At 51.4% G+C, this 16434-nt stretch overlaps 1 protein-coding gene across 1 annotated transcript in view; it reads right to left on the bottom strand.

Annotated features, from left to right (window-relative positions):
* Nucleotides 1-5989: 5989 nt before the first annotated feature.
* Nucleotides 5990-16434, bottom strand: part of ZNF470 (zinc finger protein 470) — a 43582-nt gene continuing 33137 nt past the window's right edge. Inside the window, exon 8 of the mRNA XM_046681637.1 lies at nt 5990-7791. Coding sequence (XP_046537593.1) covers nt 6705-7791 — 1087 coding nt within the window. The 3' untranslated portion in view covers nt 5990-6704. The remainder of the gene's footprint in view (nt 7792-16434) is intronic.

Below are 16434 nucleotides of genomic sequence, written 5' to 3' on the forward strand. Positions count from 1 at the left end.
ACAATACAGCTCTATTATCAATAATAAAAAATAAATAAAATCTTCAGGCTGTAGATGAGGCCTGTGCTGGATAAGGCACCTTCCTGACTCGAAGCATGTTATTGTCACAAGAACTCCGTCGGCATTAGCCTGGGATTTGAGAGAGGATTGTCCTCCTGTAATTCCAGAACGTCCCAGAGATTCCTGCCTCACCCCACCCCCCACCCGAGGGCTGCTTGCTGCCTCCCCGGGTTTCAGCGGGAAGAGCCTCCTGTCTCCATATCTGCGGCTGTGGCTCGGGGCCCAACCTCCTGCTCCCACCATTCCCAGGGCAGGAATCTTGGGCTGCGAGGGGCAGATGCTGGGTTCCTGGGGGTCTGGTGGGGTCTCCAACAGTGGGGAATGTCCAGGCAGGTAAGAGTGGAAGGGCTACTTCCCTCCAGCCTGAGTGTCCTGGGGCTGCCGCTTGGCCAAAAGCGGGCATGGAACCTTGTCCAGCCACCCAAGCTGAGGCCGGATTGGGGAGATTGGTGGGGCTGGGGTGACAGTGTATTAACCGTATCTTTTATTTTCTGAGGTTTTGACATCTCAGGTCCTTGTTGACCCTGGAGGGACCGCCTCTCCCAGGGTTAGCTAATTCCTGGAGATGGGAAAGTATTCACTGTAAACGGACTTTTCAAATGCAAACCAACCCAGAGGCCACAGCCACCTCCCTCCTCCTTGGGGCTCTCACACTCCAGCCACTACCCCTGCCCTCAGTGCCCAGGGCAGGTGCCAGACCATTCGGGGCAGCCCCTGTGTCCCAGAGCTGCTGAAATGACTCAAACCAGCTCATCCTAAGCCTGCTCACCCGTCCCTTCCTGTGGGGGCTGTGGATGTGGGACTGAGGGACACAGGTCGGATCCAGTCTCTGGGGAATATGTTAGGTCAGAATGGAAGGGGTGGACCTTAGAAACTCACTTGCTTATTCATGATCCAGTCAGCTAGCATTTATTGAGTGCCTGCCGCTGACTCCGTCATTCAACGAACATTTACTGGGCACCTGCTATGCACCAGGCTCCGTTCTAAGTCCTGCGAAACAACAGTGAGCAAAACGGGTAAACCCAAAGCTGGGCCCCCATTCCAGGCAGGGAGGCAGATGAGAGAGAGGGAAGGTGGGTACCCAGACCAACTAGGGGGAGGAACAGAGCAGGGGAGGGAGCTCCGGTTTCAAAGAGGGAGACCAGGGAGGGTGATGTTTAAGCCAGGACCTCGTGCATTCAGGGTGTCCCTGAGAAACAGAAGCTGTATCTTCTTATATGTCTCATATAGATCTATTATATATATCCTATTATATATCTCATTGTGTATATAGCTTATTATATACATCTTATATATAATATATAATGTATGTTATATTAATATATAATAACATGATATATTACAATTATAATATATAATTATATTATAGCATATATATTATATGTACAGACATTCCTCAGAGATATTACAGGTTCGGTTCCAGACCACAATAAAGTGAATGCCACAATAAAGTGAGTCACACAAATTTGTCAGTTTCCCAGTGCATATAAAAGTTATGTTTACACTATACTGTAGCCTATTAAGTGTGCAATGGCATTTTGTTTTAAAAAAGTACATACTTTAATTTAAAAATACTTTATTGCTAAAACATGCTAACCATCATCTGAGCCTTCAGCGATTCGTGATCTTTTTGCTGCTGGAGGGTCTCATAAAAAGTGCAATAAAGCAAAGTGCAACAAAACGAGGTGTGCCTGTATATCACATACATAAGTATGTATGTTTAGCATGAGTAGGAAAAACACCCACTTCTCCTGGTCACCAGATGTGTTGGGGTCCCCCACACCAAGCAATTCTATGACACCAGCTGGGGGTGCTACAATTCAACTCAACTATCTACCTGGAAATAGCATCAGAGCACACAGGTTAAGGGCTCAGTCCCACGAGACTGTCCCCACCATTTCAGACACCAATTGCAAGTCCAGGTTGCCACTTGTGCTTCTGACCAACTGGCTATAAATCAGAGGTTCCCACAACCCCCTCCTCGCGTTCGACTAATTTGCTAGAGTGGCTCATAGAACTCAGGGGAACATTCTACTTACCAGATCACCGGTTTATTATAAAAGGATACTACGATAAAGGATTCAGATGAACAGCTGGATGAAGAGGTACATAGGGTGAGGTCTGGGAGGGTCCCGAGCGCAGGAGCTTCTGTCCCCGTGGAGGTGGGGTGTGCCACCCTCTCAGAATGTGGATGTGTTCACCAACCCCGTACTATCGGGATTTTATGGAGGCTTCCTCACGTAAGCATGATGAATTGTTAACTCCATTTCCAGCCCCTCTCCCCTCTCTAGAGAATAGGGTGGGGGGAGGGGCAGCGCTGTGTTGCTGAAAATCCCACGCTTCTAATCACAGCTTGGTCTTTCTGGTGACCAGCCCTGATCCAGGAGCCCACTCAGAGTCACCTCATTAGAACAAAAGACACTCCTATCACTGAGGAAATTCCAAGGGATTTAGGAGCCCTGTGCCAGGAATCGGCGGCAGAGACCAAATTGTTTCCTAGGGGGACACATTCAGTCTGTGGCAAACCTGTGTTCTGTAGTCTTTATGGAATAAAGACTCATTTATTCCCCACAACCAATGCATGAGGTGAGGACTAGTATTACCTCTATTTCACAAATGAGGAAACAGAGCTTCAGAGAGGTTAAGAACCTGCCCAAAGGCACAGAGCAAGTGAAGTCAGAGTCTGGATTTGAACCCAGGCAGTCTGGCTTCAGAGCCTCTGTTCTTATTGGCTCCCTTATCCTGCCCCTTTTTCTTCATCTATCAAATGAGGGCATCTTTTCTCGTTGTAGTAATAGTAACAGCACACACTCAGTAAGATTATTGACCACTTACTCTGTGCCAGCTTCCATTCCAAATTTTTTACAAGTATTAACTCATTTTGATGGCTCAAGTAAATTATTTAACATGATAAAAATATGATCTACCTTCCTCCTGGGGGTCTCCTGAAGTCTGCATTCGTGGGCTGGCCATCACCGGCTCTGCCTCCACGTGGCCCCACTCTCCAATCCCAGCACCCTCACTTCCCGGCCGTGACCTTGCTCAGGTCTCTGAGGCTCTCTAGGCCTCAGTTTCCATCTGTCAATTTGGATGGTGTGAAGGAAACACCATCGTTTGTGTCAAGTCCTTGGCATCCAATACACATTAACATTCAGGATAAAGTGCTCCCTCCACCCCCTGATGAAGGTGGTGTTGAATTTGCGATCACTTCCCCGGGACCCTTGGGGATGAACTCTCCTCCTCACTCAGTCTCTGTCCAGCGTCCGCTCCACAGCCAGGCCTTCCTAACCACCCACCTAAAGCCACCTCAGGCCTCACCCAGCTCTATCGCCTTCCGCTGCTCTATTCTCCTCCGCGGCCCAACACCGTATTTTACCCTAATTTACCTCATTTAGCGTCTGTCTCCTGCAGTAGAACAGAAGCTCCATCACGGGTGGAACTCACTTGCTCGGTACTGGACCTCCACTGCCTGCTTCTGGAACTGCGCCTGGTGCTCAGCAGATGCTGTTGAACGAGTGGCCTCTGCTAACTCCCCTGGGGCTTCTCTGTCCGAGGGCTCAGTGACCCCATCCCTTCCCACCTCCCAGGGACCAGGTGGTGGTGAGGGAATCAGGAGCTGTGGTTCCTTCCTCTCTCCCCCACATCCTCTCCTGCCTTATGGGAACTGGACAGGGCATGGAAAGGTCCAGTGGGGAGAGACCCAGGGTCTTGGCTCATGAGTCGGGGTGAAGATGCAGCAGAGAGTGGACATGCGGTGACGCAGATGATGAGATGAGGAAGCAGAGGAGAAGGTGGAGACAGACGCTGCTGGCACAAGACCCGCCTCTCAGCTCTCGGAAGGGCCTAGAAGGTTACAAGCTTCCATGTGCCCATTTTATTGGAAGACCGTCTTTCATGCCCCTTCTTGACTGCACGATCTGACTTAACAGGTCTGTCAGAGTGGAGCCCAATGTCATCTCCACGTCATCCCAGATGACAGGACGTCACCTAGGTGACACTTCCCAGCCCCCAAAAGTGTGGGTGCAGCCAGCTGCCAACGGAATGAGGCAGGAGTGATGTGGGCCACTGGTGTGCAGGTGCTAAGAGAGTGGACTTACCGCCTCCAGGCCGTCTCCCTCTGGGCTGCAGTTGGAACAAACACGTGGTGGCAAGTGTCTCTGGGGACGGCATAGCAGTGGCATGGAAGGAGCCTGTGTCCTAAACGACCCCATGGAGCGTGGATTGGGCAGGAGTGGGTTTGGGATCTTTTTGTTTAAGAACGAGAGAGGGAGGAGGAGAGGGAGGGGAGAGAGACAGAGAGACAGCCAGAGACCTGGATGGAGGGAGAGGGAAGAGTGGGGGCTTTGTTCTCTAAGGCTCTGTGCCTGTGGGGCCACTTGTGACAGCAGCTCTGCCATCCCCGCCTGGCCAATCAATGGACTCTGGAGATCTCATTACCCTCATTGGGATGACGGGGAGCCCGCAGCACCAAGGGCTCAGATGAAACTTGCACAGAGCCACACAGCTGGGGGCTCACCATCCTCTTCCTCTTCACTTGCCTTCCGTCCAAATGCGTGTCACACTTGTCATCACTCTCACAAGGTCGGCCACACGTGCCCCTGTGGATTTAGTCACTACAAGTCTGTATATCCCCTCTCTCCCAGCCACCCCGCAGCAAGTGGCCTGCGTGACATCTAGTTTGAGGACAGGAATGGAAGTGGGGAGGGAGGCCTATGAGCCACATCAGTACAAGCAGACGTGAGGGGGGACCTCGCAGTCACTCTGGGCCCCCTCTACCTGGCCCCAGGGACTGGCCTGCACTGCCCTGCCCCCACCCTGTGGCTGGGTTAAGGGGGTACAGAGGACAGACAGGGCTGGGGGTCCTTCTGGTGACCAGGACAATGACAGACTTCCCAAAAAAGAGGTCACAAGTGGCAGACCTCACTTCATGACAACAGCCAGAACAGGTGTCAGATTTTAAACCCCATAGCACAACGACACTGGGGCTGCCTTCTCCGCATCAGCCCACTTCTCCCAGATTGTGAGCTGGGTGGAACTGACCCCAAGCCCACGTCAAGGGTGGACGGTGCTCCAGGCCCATTGGGGCAATCATTCCCATCCCCTCTCCACGCTCCTGTCTCAGAGAGGAGGAGGAGCCCAGACCTGGACACACGGCACTTCTCTGGTCACAGTGATTAGTTCGTGGGTGAGTCCAACAGAAGGAAGCTTAGGTTCCTTTGTCAATGACTGGAGGAGGTCCATCTCTATGTGGATGTGACTGAGAATATGCACAATCAAGAGGAGCTGCTGGAAAGCACCATGAAACCACGCGGGAAGCCAGCCTGAGGATGAGGCCAACACGCAAAAGGGGAGCAAGAGAATCAGAGAACCACAGCTATGACACTGATGCCGCATGTCTGGATCAAAGCCACCCTGATGCCCACACGTTTGCCAGACATAAGAAGAACTGCCCGCCTTGTTTATGCATGCCTGAGTGGTTGCTTTTTCTACTAGCAATGCAAAAGTGTGCTTACAGATATAAAGGATTTCTTAAAATGAATTACCACCAGTGTTAGGAAGTGTGGGGCATTTGGAAACGCCAGGACATTCGTGACAAGTGGCATCAAATGTTAAAATAAAAAGGGTGGTGTAAAAGGCCCCAGAGAAAGGAGACTCTGGGGGAACTCTACATGCAAACGAAGCTTCAGGGCGGCTGCAGGCAACTCACTCGGAGTTACCGTTAAGTGCGGAAATAACTACAAAAACACATGGTCTGTGCTCACATGTGGACACTGATTAAATCCAGTATTTAAATCCGAACATCAAGCCCGTTGGTATTTACTTGCCCTCCACCCTCCCCATGATCATTTAAACTGACTTTGACAGGACAACCCTTACCTGTATCTTTCGCACCAACGACTGTTTAAAATGACATTGGCCTCCCTTAATTAAAAGTTTTATTTTTAAAAAATTTAACAGACCACAATGAGAAACTTTGGCATCTGAAGCAGTTACTGTTATTTGCTAACTCTGAAAAAAAGTTTCTTCTCCTCATAATCATGTGCCGACTTCCACGGCTTATCAGCTTGGAGGCTTCTGGCAGGTACTGTGGGGAGACTGCCCGGGGCTGGGACGCGGGAAGGGCAGAGGGGCCCCCTAGCTCTTATCTCCTCAAGGAAACTCACAGAAGGTGACAACCTGCCATCTGGACCAGATGGAGGGTGTGTGTGACAAAGGGAGAAACGTCCCCATGGTCAGTTATCAAGTCCCCCTCCGCCTCTCCCCACCCCCACTTCACATGGAGGGAAGGGAGACCCAGAGCCACTAAGCGCTTTCTCCAAGCTCTTACCACCACGTTCTCCGAGCTGGGTCCAGAGCCCTGACGCCCTGCGTCCCTGGAGCTCCCGTGAGTTACCAGCCACCATGAACCCCACCGTGTCCCCAAATACATTAGACCTGTCGGGACTCGCTTCCCACTGGGGACGTGCGGACGCCGCGTGAGGAGGGGGCGGTGTGAGCAGCGCCTGTCCACGGCCCCCACGTCCGCAAAGCGCGGCTGGGGCGGGACTCCTCCGACTGTGCTGCCCGTGGGCTCCAGCACGAGAAGCTCGCTCTGCCCGCCCGGACTAAGGGCCCCCCGGAGGCAGACCGCGAGGCCCGCGCCCCTAGGTGTGGATCCTCAGGTGCCGCGTGAGGTTGGTGTTGCGGCTGAAGGTCTTGCCGCACTCGCCGCAGCGGTAGGGCTTCTCGCCGGTGTGGATCCTGCGGTGGACGGTGAGCGACGAGTTCTTGATGAAGGCCTTGCCGCACTGGCCGCACCTGTAGGGCTTCTCGCCGGTGTGGATGCGCTGGTGCTCGATGAGGTACGCGCTCTGGCCGAAGGCCTTGCCGCACTCGCCGCAGCGGTACGGCCGCTCGCCCGTGTGGCCGGTCTGGTGCACGACGAGGGACGAGCGCCCCGTGAAGTGCTTCTTGCAGATGTAGCACTCGTAGGGCTTCTCGCCCGTGTGGATGCGCTGGTGCTGCGTGAGCGACGAGTTCTTGCTGAAGGCCTTGCCGCACTCGTTGCACTCGAAGGGCTTCACGCCGATGTGGAAGCGCTGGTGCTGGATGAGGTAGGAGCTCTGGCTGAAGGCCTTACCGCACTCGTTGCACACGTACGGCTTCTCCCCGGTGTGGTTCCGCTGGTGCAGCGTGAGCGAGGAGCTCTTGTTGAAGGCCTTGCCGCACTCCTTGCACGCGTACGGCTTCTCGCCGGTGTGCGTCCTCTGGTGCTCCGTCAGGTGCATGTTCTGGCTGAAGGCGCGCCCGCAGTCCCCGCACACGTACGGCTTCTCGCCGGTGTGTGTGCGCTGGTGCACGACGAGGTGCATGTTCTGGCTGAAGGCCTTGCCGCAGTCCCCGCACGCGTACGGCTTCTCCCCGGTGTGCACCCGCTCGTGCTGCGCGAGGGAGGAGGTCTTGCGGAAGGCCTTCCCGCACACGGCGCAGGCGTACGGCTTCTCGCCCGTGTGCGTGCGCTGGTGCACCACGAGGTTCATGCGCTGGCTGAAGGCCTTGCCGCAGTCCCCGCAGCCGTACGGCTTCTCGCCGGTGTGCACCCGCTGGTGGATGGTGAGGGACGAGCGCTCGACGAAGTGCTTCCCGCACACGGGGCACTCGAAGGGCTTCTCCCCGCTGTGGATCCTCTGGTGCTTCACGAGCGACGAGCTGCGGCGGAAGGCCTTGCCGCACTCCCCGCAGTCATAGGTCCTGGGGGGAGGGCTGAGGGCCGCGTCGCCCGAGAAGTCCTTTCCACGCATGGCAAACGCACCGACCCCCGCTTCTCCTGGATCGCCGGGTCCCGGGGGGATCAGGGTGGAGCTTTGGCTGATGAGGGCCTTGAACTCACGGCATTGGGGGGCTGACTCCCAGGAAGATCCCAAGTGCCCCAGACAGTCCCCTGCGTGTCTCTGCTGCCCCTCCGCCCGGTCACCCAGCGTCCACGCTCCTTCACAGGCGGAACCCCAGCCACCATTCCTCGGAGGTCCTTCCGCGACCACCCCGACGGCCGGTCTGTCTTCCAGAACGTCCTCCCTCGGATCCGATTCTTTCATTTCAGGTCTAGTCTCCAAGTCTGGGGCAGGGGAAAGAGAAGACGAAATACATGTAGTTAACAATGCTGGGAGTCAGGAAGTCCGACACGGAGGGGTGGGGGGGACAGACAGGCACAGAGTGAGGAGCAGACCACAGCCTGCGGATCAGCGGGGAAGCAAGGAGCTGAGGCGGCAGAATCAACCTGCGAAGCCCAGCGAGCAAAAGGGAACGAGAAATATCCCTCGGGAGGGGGGTGAAGCGGCGGCCAGCAGCCGGGCTGGAGGAGAGAGACCTGAAGGGAAACCACAGGAGGGACGCCCGCCAGGCTTGGAGGGGGCGGGTCAGAGGCTCCCCAAACCCGAGTGAGGAGTTACTGCAACGGGCTCCTCACTTCCAGGGTTCATCCTGAAAACCCCCGACCAGGTACGCCTCTTGAAGCATCGAGTATCGATTTTTATTAGAAATGATAAACTAACAGCTGACGTTTCCGGGGCACACGCTGGTTACCCTCCGACCCCGTCCGTGTCCCCGCCCCCACCACCAGCTAAGCTCCCTCCCTCCCTGTCCTGCCCGCTGCCCCCTCACTCCCGCTGCTGCCCCCTCACTCCCGCTTCCGCTGCCCGGTCCTGGAGCAGCAGGTGTCCCTCGGAGCTGGTGCCAGGCCCGCTTCTCTTTGCATATCCCTCCTTCCCGGGTGATCACAGCCAGGCCGCAGCTTCCTTCCCCTCCTGCGTGCATCCTGTTAAATCTCCGCTTCCAGTCTGGGGGCTCTCCTGAGGTCCCGACTCTGTATCATCGACCCAACAGCTCCGCTCCCAACATTTAAAAATTGTAAGATCTGGGCCGGCCCAGAGGCGCAGCAGTTAAGTTTGAATGTTCCCCTTCAGCGGCCCAGGGTTCCCCGTTTGGATCCTGGGTGGGACTTACACACTGCTTGTCAAGCCATGCTGTGTGGCAGGAGTCCCACATATAAAGTAGAGGAAGATGGGCACAGATGTTAGCTCAGGGCCAGTCTTCCTCAGCAAAAAGAGGAGGATTGACAGCAGTTAGCTCAGGGCTAACCTTCCAATCAATCAATCAATCAATCAATAAACAAACAAACAAACAAACTGTAAGATCTTCAACAAAATCTCATAAAAAACGGGACGAGACGGCCAGGGAGTCCCCATTCCTATGAGACAACCATAAGCTGGAGTGGAGGCCACAGTTCCTGCTGCCACATTTAAACCCCCAGCTGGCCTCACGATCACTTGAGTGCGAGACCTCCCTCCCCTAGGTCTTGCCAAGGGGGTCCGACTGCATTATCCTCTACATGCTGACACCTCCCGAATTTATGCGCCCAGCCCAGACCTCCTTTCTGAGCTCTGCTGACAAATATTCAAAGGCCGACTTGGCGTCCCTCTTGGATATTGCAAACCTAACATATTTGATATGAAACTTGTGATTTCAGAACTCCTGTCCCACAAAAAGCAATTAAAAAGAAAGAAAGGATCGTCAAAGAGACTTAGCAAAATAAGTCAGACAGAGGAGGCCCAACGCTGTCCAATTCCTCTCCCACGAGGCACCCAGCAGTCAATTCCCAGAGCCGGAAGCAGAAGGCCGTTCCCAGGCGCTGCAGGGGTGGGGGTCAGTGTTCAATGGATGGAGTTTCAGTTTGGGAAGGTAAGAGTTCTGGAGATGGATGGTGGTGGGCTGCACAATATGAATGTACTCGGTGCCACTGAACTGTACACCCAAAATGGTTAAAATGGTAAATTTTATGTTACGTATATTTTACCAAAAATTTTTTTAAAAAAAGACTTAGTGGTCATCTTGATTCACCCCTTTCCTCCACCATCCAGACAGTTAACAAATGCCACTGGACACACAAAACAGCCTGAACTGGACCAAATCTCTCCGTCACCACTGCCAACGACCTAGTCGGCCACCACAGATTTCCCGCCCGCGCCCGCACCCTCGGCCTCTCCAACGCAGCCTCCACTCAGCGGTATGAGGATCCTCTTAGAGTCAGACCAAACCCTCCAGCGTCTTCCCAATGCACCGAGATCAAAGCCGATGCTTTCCCACGGCCCGTGGGACGCACCTCCCTCCCGCCACCCTCTCCCACTCAGTTTCCGTCAGCCACACACACCCTGTAGTTCCTTTTTGCTCCCGTGTCCACACCAAGTTCTTCCTGCCTCAGGGCCTTTGCCCCTGGTGTCCCCCCGGCATTCCCATGGGTGCTCATCTTTCAGGCCTCGGGTGGCATTCATCCTCCACAGGGAGGCCACCTCAGTCCATCCTGTGGTGGAAAGAAGGGCCCTCCTGCTAGTCTCTTGCCTGCTTCATCGTGAGTGCTCATTATGGCCCGTGGCAACTTTCATTCATCCCTTGATCTGTTTATTACCGGCTCCCCTGTGGGAAGTGAGCCCCAGGAGGGCAAGGAGCTTGCCCAGGCCAGTTCCTGCAAGAGTGCCTGGCACACAGAAGGTGCCAGGTAGACAGTTACAGAGCATCTGTACTGTGCCTGGCATGGCGCTAAGCAGCCTGCACGATCTCTTCATGATCCTGACGACCCTCCGTGAGTTGGGTCCTGTTGGGGATCAGACCCATTTTACAGATGAGGAAAGTGAGGCTCTGAGAACGAAGTCACACACTTCAGGTGACACAGCACATGGGAAGCAGAGGTGGGAATCATGCAGTCCAGAGCTACAGGCCCGAGGAGTCACTGTTTCGCCATGCGTCGTTTTCCCATCCAGGAGGAAAGGGTTTGGGAGACACAGTTGGAGAATGACCCCGGTTCAGTGATGTCAGGGCAGAGAGGGGCTTGGGGCATGAAGGCTGTGGGTGGGACAGGGTTACTTCTCAGTGGGAAGAAAGGAAAGGTGACAGTGGGTTGGGTTTGGGGCCAATGGGGTCTGAGACGCACCGGGGAAATAAACCAGCCAGTGGCTCAGAGATCAGAGTGCGCGGGGAGTCCTGGTTGTGCACACAGGTGGAAGTCTTTGAAGTAAATCCTAACTGGAGACGTCAGGACAGCTGGAGGCAGAAAGCCAGCAAAACTGGAGATTAAGGGGCAGGGGAAAGGCAGCAGCCTCCTTTTCACGGACTGAAACCCTTCTAGAGAGACTATCAGCAAAAAAGCCAACACCCAGCTCTCACCGGTGAAAAGCTGTGAACACAGAGCTCGACATCAGCCAGATGAGAACCACCCCACCACGCGGCTTTTCACCAAGCAGACTGGCAAAAAGCAAAGTGTTCAATGCCCTCTGTGGCGGGCGATGGTGCATGGACGCGGGCCTTCCTGCCCACAGTCAAGGGAAATGTTCACAATTTCTGCAGAAGCCTGTTTGGCAAAAAGCTGCAAACGTGTGAAATGCTATTCATTCCTTTTGGTCTAAATGTGGGTCTATCTTTTTTCACGGTGCTAGGTTTCTTGTTCTTCATAGTTTGTTTTTCCATATTCTGTATTTCTACAATTGTTTCTGATCACAAAGTAATTCACACTTGTTATTAAAGCATCAAACATCAAAAAATAACTTCTGAAAGGGAAGTCTCTGTAATCTCACCCATCTGAGTTAGCAGTTTGGTGTATAGTTTTAGAATTTTTTTCCCCAGTGCATACCTTTTGAACAAATACACACAACACACCTGTACACACACACACATATGAATGCACACCTTTTTTCTAAAACAAGGCTTCCAGCCAAGATAAGAGTGTCAGGGACAAGATTTCCCTCCAGCCTACAACAGGGAAAAAAAGGGCAAAATATATAAAACTAAGGTTTTCAAGACACTGGAGATCAGGCAAGGAAGGGCAGTAATTCCTGAGAGATGGGAGTCAAAAGAGGCAGGCCCCACGCCCACCCGCTTACGCACTGGTGAGTCTGCAGGCCGTGGCATAGGAGGGCAAACTGAGGCAAAGCCCAGCAGACTCCTCGAGTTGAGAAGATGGAACTGAGCAACGCAGGCAGGTAGAGCTCACAGGACAGAGTCCAGGAGAGGAAAGCCGGGCAGACAGAGCTGCGGAGATCATGAGGCCCCTCCAGCCCTCAGATTACCGATCAGAACACGCAAGTACAGAAACTACCCAAGGATGGGGAAAACCATCTAAGAGGATCTGAAAACAGTCCCCGGAGCCGACACAGGGCTGGGTTAGTGCCTTCTCACACCAGCGGCCACATTCCTTACACAGGTAATTCAGGGGCATTGGGCAGGACACTGAGAGGGTCTCAGGAGGATATGTCATCTGAGACAGAGCTCCACTCATAAAGGGAAAAACTGAGAGCAGAGCAAATGACATGGAATTGGTGTCAAGACAGACAAATCGATGGATGAGACACAAGAGAGTCCAGAATTAGAGCCACACATACATGGACAACTGATTCTGACAAAAGCACAAAGGCAATTCAGTGGAGAAAATTCAGTGGAAATTCTTCAATGGAAAACTTCAGTCTTTTCAACAAATGGTGGCGGAACAAATGGACATCCACTTGACAAAGAAGAAGAACTTGAATTAATACTTTGCATATTACAAAAAATAAGTCTAAAGGGATCATAGAATAAAATGTGAACCCTAAAACTATAGAACTTATAGAAGAAAACCTTTGTGGCCCTGAGATGGGCAAAGATTTCTTAGATCTGACACCAAAAGCACAATCCTTAATGACAATAACTGATAAATTGGACTTCATCAAATCAAAACCTTCTGCTCTTCAACAAATGTGCTGGGCACCTGCATATCCACATTCAAAAGTGATCTTTTTACATCATTCACACAAAAATTAACCCAAAACGGACCAAAGACATAAATGAAGAGCTAAAACTATAAAACTCTTAGAAGAAAACATAGGAGTAAATCTTTGTGGCCTTGAGTTGGGCAATAGATTCTCAGATATGACACCAAAAGCACAAGCAACAACAACAACAAAATAAACACACTGGACTACATCAAAATTTAAAACCTCATGTTTCAAACGACGCCATCGAGAAAGAGAAAAGACTATCCACAGAATGGGAGAAAATATTTGCAAAGCGTATCTGCTAAAGGACTTATGTCACTAATGATAATAAATATATAAAGAACATTCAAAACTCAATAATAAGGAACAAACAACCCAACTAAGAAAACAGGCAAAAGACTTGAATAGATATTTCACTGAAGAGAATACACAGATGGCAAATAAGCACATGAAAAGATTCTCAATATCAAGTGAAAACTACAGTGCGGGCAGACTGCGCACCCCGGACAACGGCTAAAATGAACAAGCTGACGTACTAAGCTTAGCGAGCACACGGAGCGGCTCCAGCCCCACACACGGAAGGAGGAAATGTAAAACGGGACGACCACTTTGGAAACAAGCTTGGCAGTTTCTTAAAAAGCATCTAACCATTCTACTCCCTGGTGTTTACTCAAGAGAAAAGAAAGCACGTGCCTATGGAAAAACGTGAACACACACGTTCCTAGTAGCTTTATTTGTGATAGTCCAGAACTGGAAACAACCCAGATGTTCATCAGCAAGGGAAGGATACACAAATTGTGTCCTATCCATAAAGCAGAATACTACTCATCAAAAAAGCCAACTACTGATACAGACATGAGTGAACCTCAAAATAATGACGCCAAGTGGAAGAAGTTAGACCAAAAAAGAGTATGTACTCTATGATTCCAAGGATATACAACTCTAGAATATGTAAATTAAACTACAGGGACATAAAGCAGACCAGTGGCTGTCTGGCATGAAGGGTGGGCATCAGGAGGGGAGACAGACATTATGAAGGGGCACAAGAAACTTTCCGGGGTAATGGGTCTGCTCATTATCTGGATCATGGCAATGGTTTCCCAGGTATATACAGACGTCAAAATGCGTCAAGTTGTTCGCCTTAAAAATGTGCAGTTAATTGTAGGTCAATTATACTTCCAGAAAAGCTGTTAAAGAAATAGGACCATACCCTCGTTCTGAAAGTTAGTGTTTTTACCCAAAAATATATCAAGGGACATCTTTCCATGTCAATGCCTACAAAGAGTGCTCATCTTTGAAGAGCTGCATGGTTTCCATCATCCTGACACACCTTGATATGTTCAGTCAGTCTTGCAGAGGTGGGCATTTAAGTCGTTTCTCTATTTTTCTTCCCATGTAAAACTTTGCACACTTATAGGAAGATTTCTAAAGGACAGATCCCTAAAAATAGAATTGTTCAAAATTTTGGCTGATAATTGGCTGATAATGCCTGTCTTCCAAAAGAGTTGTCCCAATTTTATGTTCCTAAAATGAGAGAGTCCCTTTCCCTACACCCTGATAATACAGGCTATCATACTGCTTTTTCATTTCCGTGTACCTCATGGGCAAAAACTTTATTTCTTTGACTCAATTTGTATTTCTTTAACTCTTAGTAAGGTTTAAAAATATTTTATAAAGGGTAACCCTGTGAATTTCTACATCTAGGAATCACCAGCTCATAAGTTTTTTTCCATCTTTCTATCACTTAATCTTCCTCTTATTTATTCCTAGGAGCTCTTTATATAATTATAATCCTTTGACCATTATATATGCGGTAAATATTATTCCCCATTTCATCACCTATAACTTTATTTTTAGATTCAAGTAGAGTAATTTAAACTTTTTACATAGCCAAATCTGTCACTCTTTTTTCTTATTTCTTTGTAGTCCTCAAGTGACAGGCTGATGGCAAGTAACTCAGTGAAGCTGCCCCCTTACCCAGTGAGACTAGGTTCCTGTAGTTCTCCAGCATCACATCTCTGTACAGGTCCTTCTGGGCAGGCTCCAGCTGCTGCCACTCCTCCTGGGTGAAGTCCACAGTCACATCCCTCAACGTCACTGATTCCTGTAAGAGGAAACCCACAACCACTCACCGCAGGGCCCTCCTTACAGAGGTCTGGAGAAATGGCCAGAAAAGCTACGAGGATTTAGGGAGGGCAGACAGGACGTATCTGAAGTGATTTCAACAAGGTGCAGAGCTCTGCAGGGACCGACCACTCACAGTTTTCTCAGTGCCTGATTATATTGGGATGGTCCTCAGACAGAAACAAAACAGATAGGAGACCGTTGAGGGAAGAAAGTCACAGATTTGAGAAACAGAGAGAAGGAATCAAAGGCAAAATGCTCACAACCCAGTGAATGGACACACGCATCCAGAGCCCAGCCGCAGCAGAATCCTAGATAGAATCCAGTGGTTCAACACACTTTCCTGAGCCCCAGCTAAGCTGCAGGCGCTGAGCTGGGTGTTGGGATCCAGTCACGGAAGGTTCAAGAAGTAGTTCCTCGTGGGAGAGGCAGACGAAAACACATGCAACTGACCCACAATCTGGTCAATACCATCGTGAAGGTCTGAACAAAATCCTCCAGGCGCCGGCGCAACGGCAGCTTTAGGGGGCACCCAGGAAGAGTTGGGAAAGGTGACACCAAGTGTAGTCTGGGGAGAGAGAATTAGTGGGTGCATCCTTGGGGAGAGATTCAGCGGGGGCTGGGGTGGCGGGTGGGGGAAGCTTGGATCAAGACCTGAGGCTTACACGGCAGATCAGCCCACAGGGATGGTAAGCAGCTCACGTGGTGGAAGCGGAGGCGCCGCCTGGCTGATGCCACAAACCCTGCAGGTGAGATGGACATGGCCCAGGAGGTGGATGACGACGACGACGGTGAGGATGTCGACCAGAACGGTGACAAGAGCTATCACTTGTTATGCAGGTGCTATGTGCCAGGTCCTATTCTAAGTGCTTGCTGTGGGTTGAATTATGTCCTCCCCCAAATTCCCATGTTGAAGTCCTAATCCCCAGCTCCCCAGAATGGGAGCTTATTTGGAAACAGGGCCACTGCAGAAATAACTAGTTAAGACGAGGTCGGGGGGCCGGCCATTGGCCAAGTGGTTTAGTTTGCGCGCTCTGCTTCAGCGGCCAGGGTTTCGCTGATTCGGGTCCTGGGTGCAGACATGGCGCCGCTCATCAAGCATGCTGAGGAGGGGTCCCACATGCCACAACTAGAAGGACCCACAACTGAAATATACAACTATGTATTGGGGAAATTTGGGGAGAAAAAGCAGAAAAAAAAAAAGGAAGATTGGCAACAGTTGTTAGCTCAGATGCCAATCTTTAAAAAAAAACAAGAACAAAACAATGAGGTCATACTGGAGAAGGGTGGGCCCCTAATCCAACATGACTGGTGTTCTTGTAAAACAAACAAAAAAAACTGGGCCACAGAGACACGCAGAGAGGGAGGACACGGTGTGAAGACAGGAGTTCTGTGGCCACAAACCAAGGAACTGCCTGCAGCGAGGAGAGAGGCCTGGAACTGAGCCTTCCCTAGTGTCTGCAGAGGGAGCAGG

Source organism: Equus quagga, chromosome 13 (genome assembly GCF_021613505.1).
Source record: "Equus quagga isolate Etosha38 chromosome 13, UCLA_HA_Equagga_1.0, whole genome shotgun sequence".
Classification (NCBI taxonomy): Eukaryota; Metazoa; Chordata; class Mammalia; order Perissodactyla; family Equidae; genus Equus; species Equus quagga.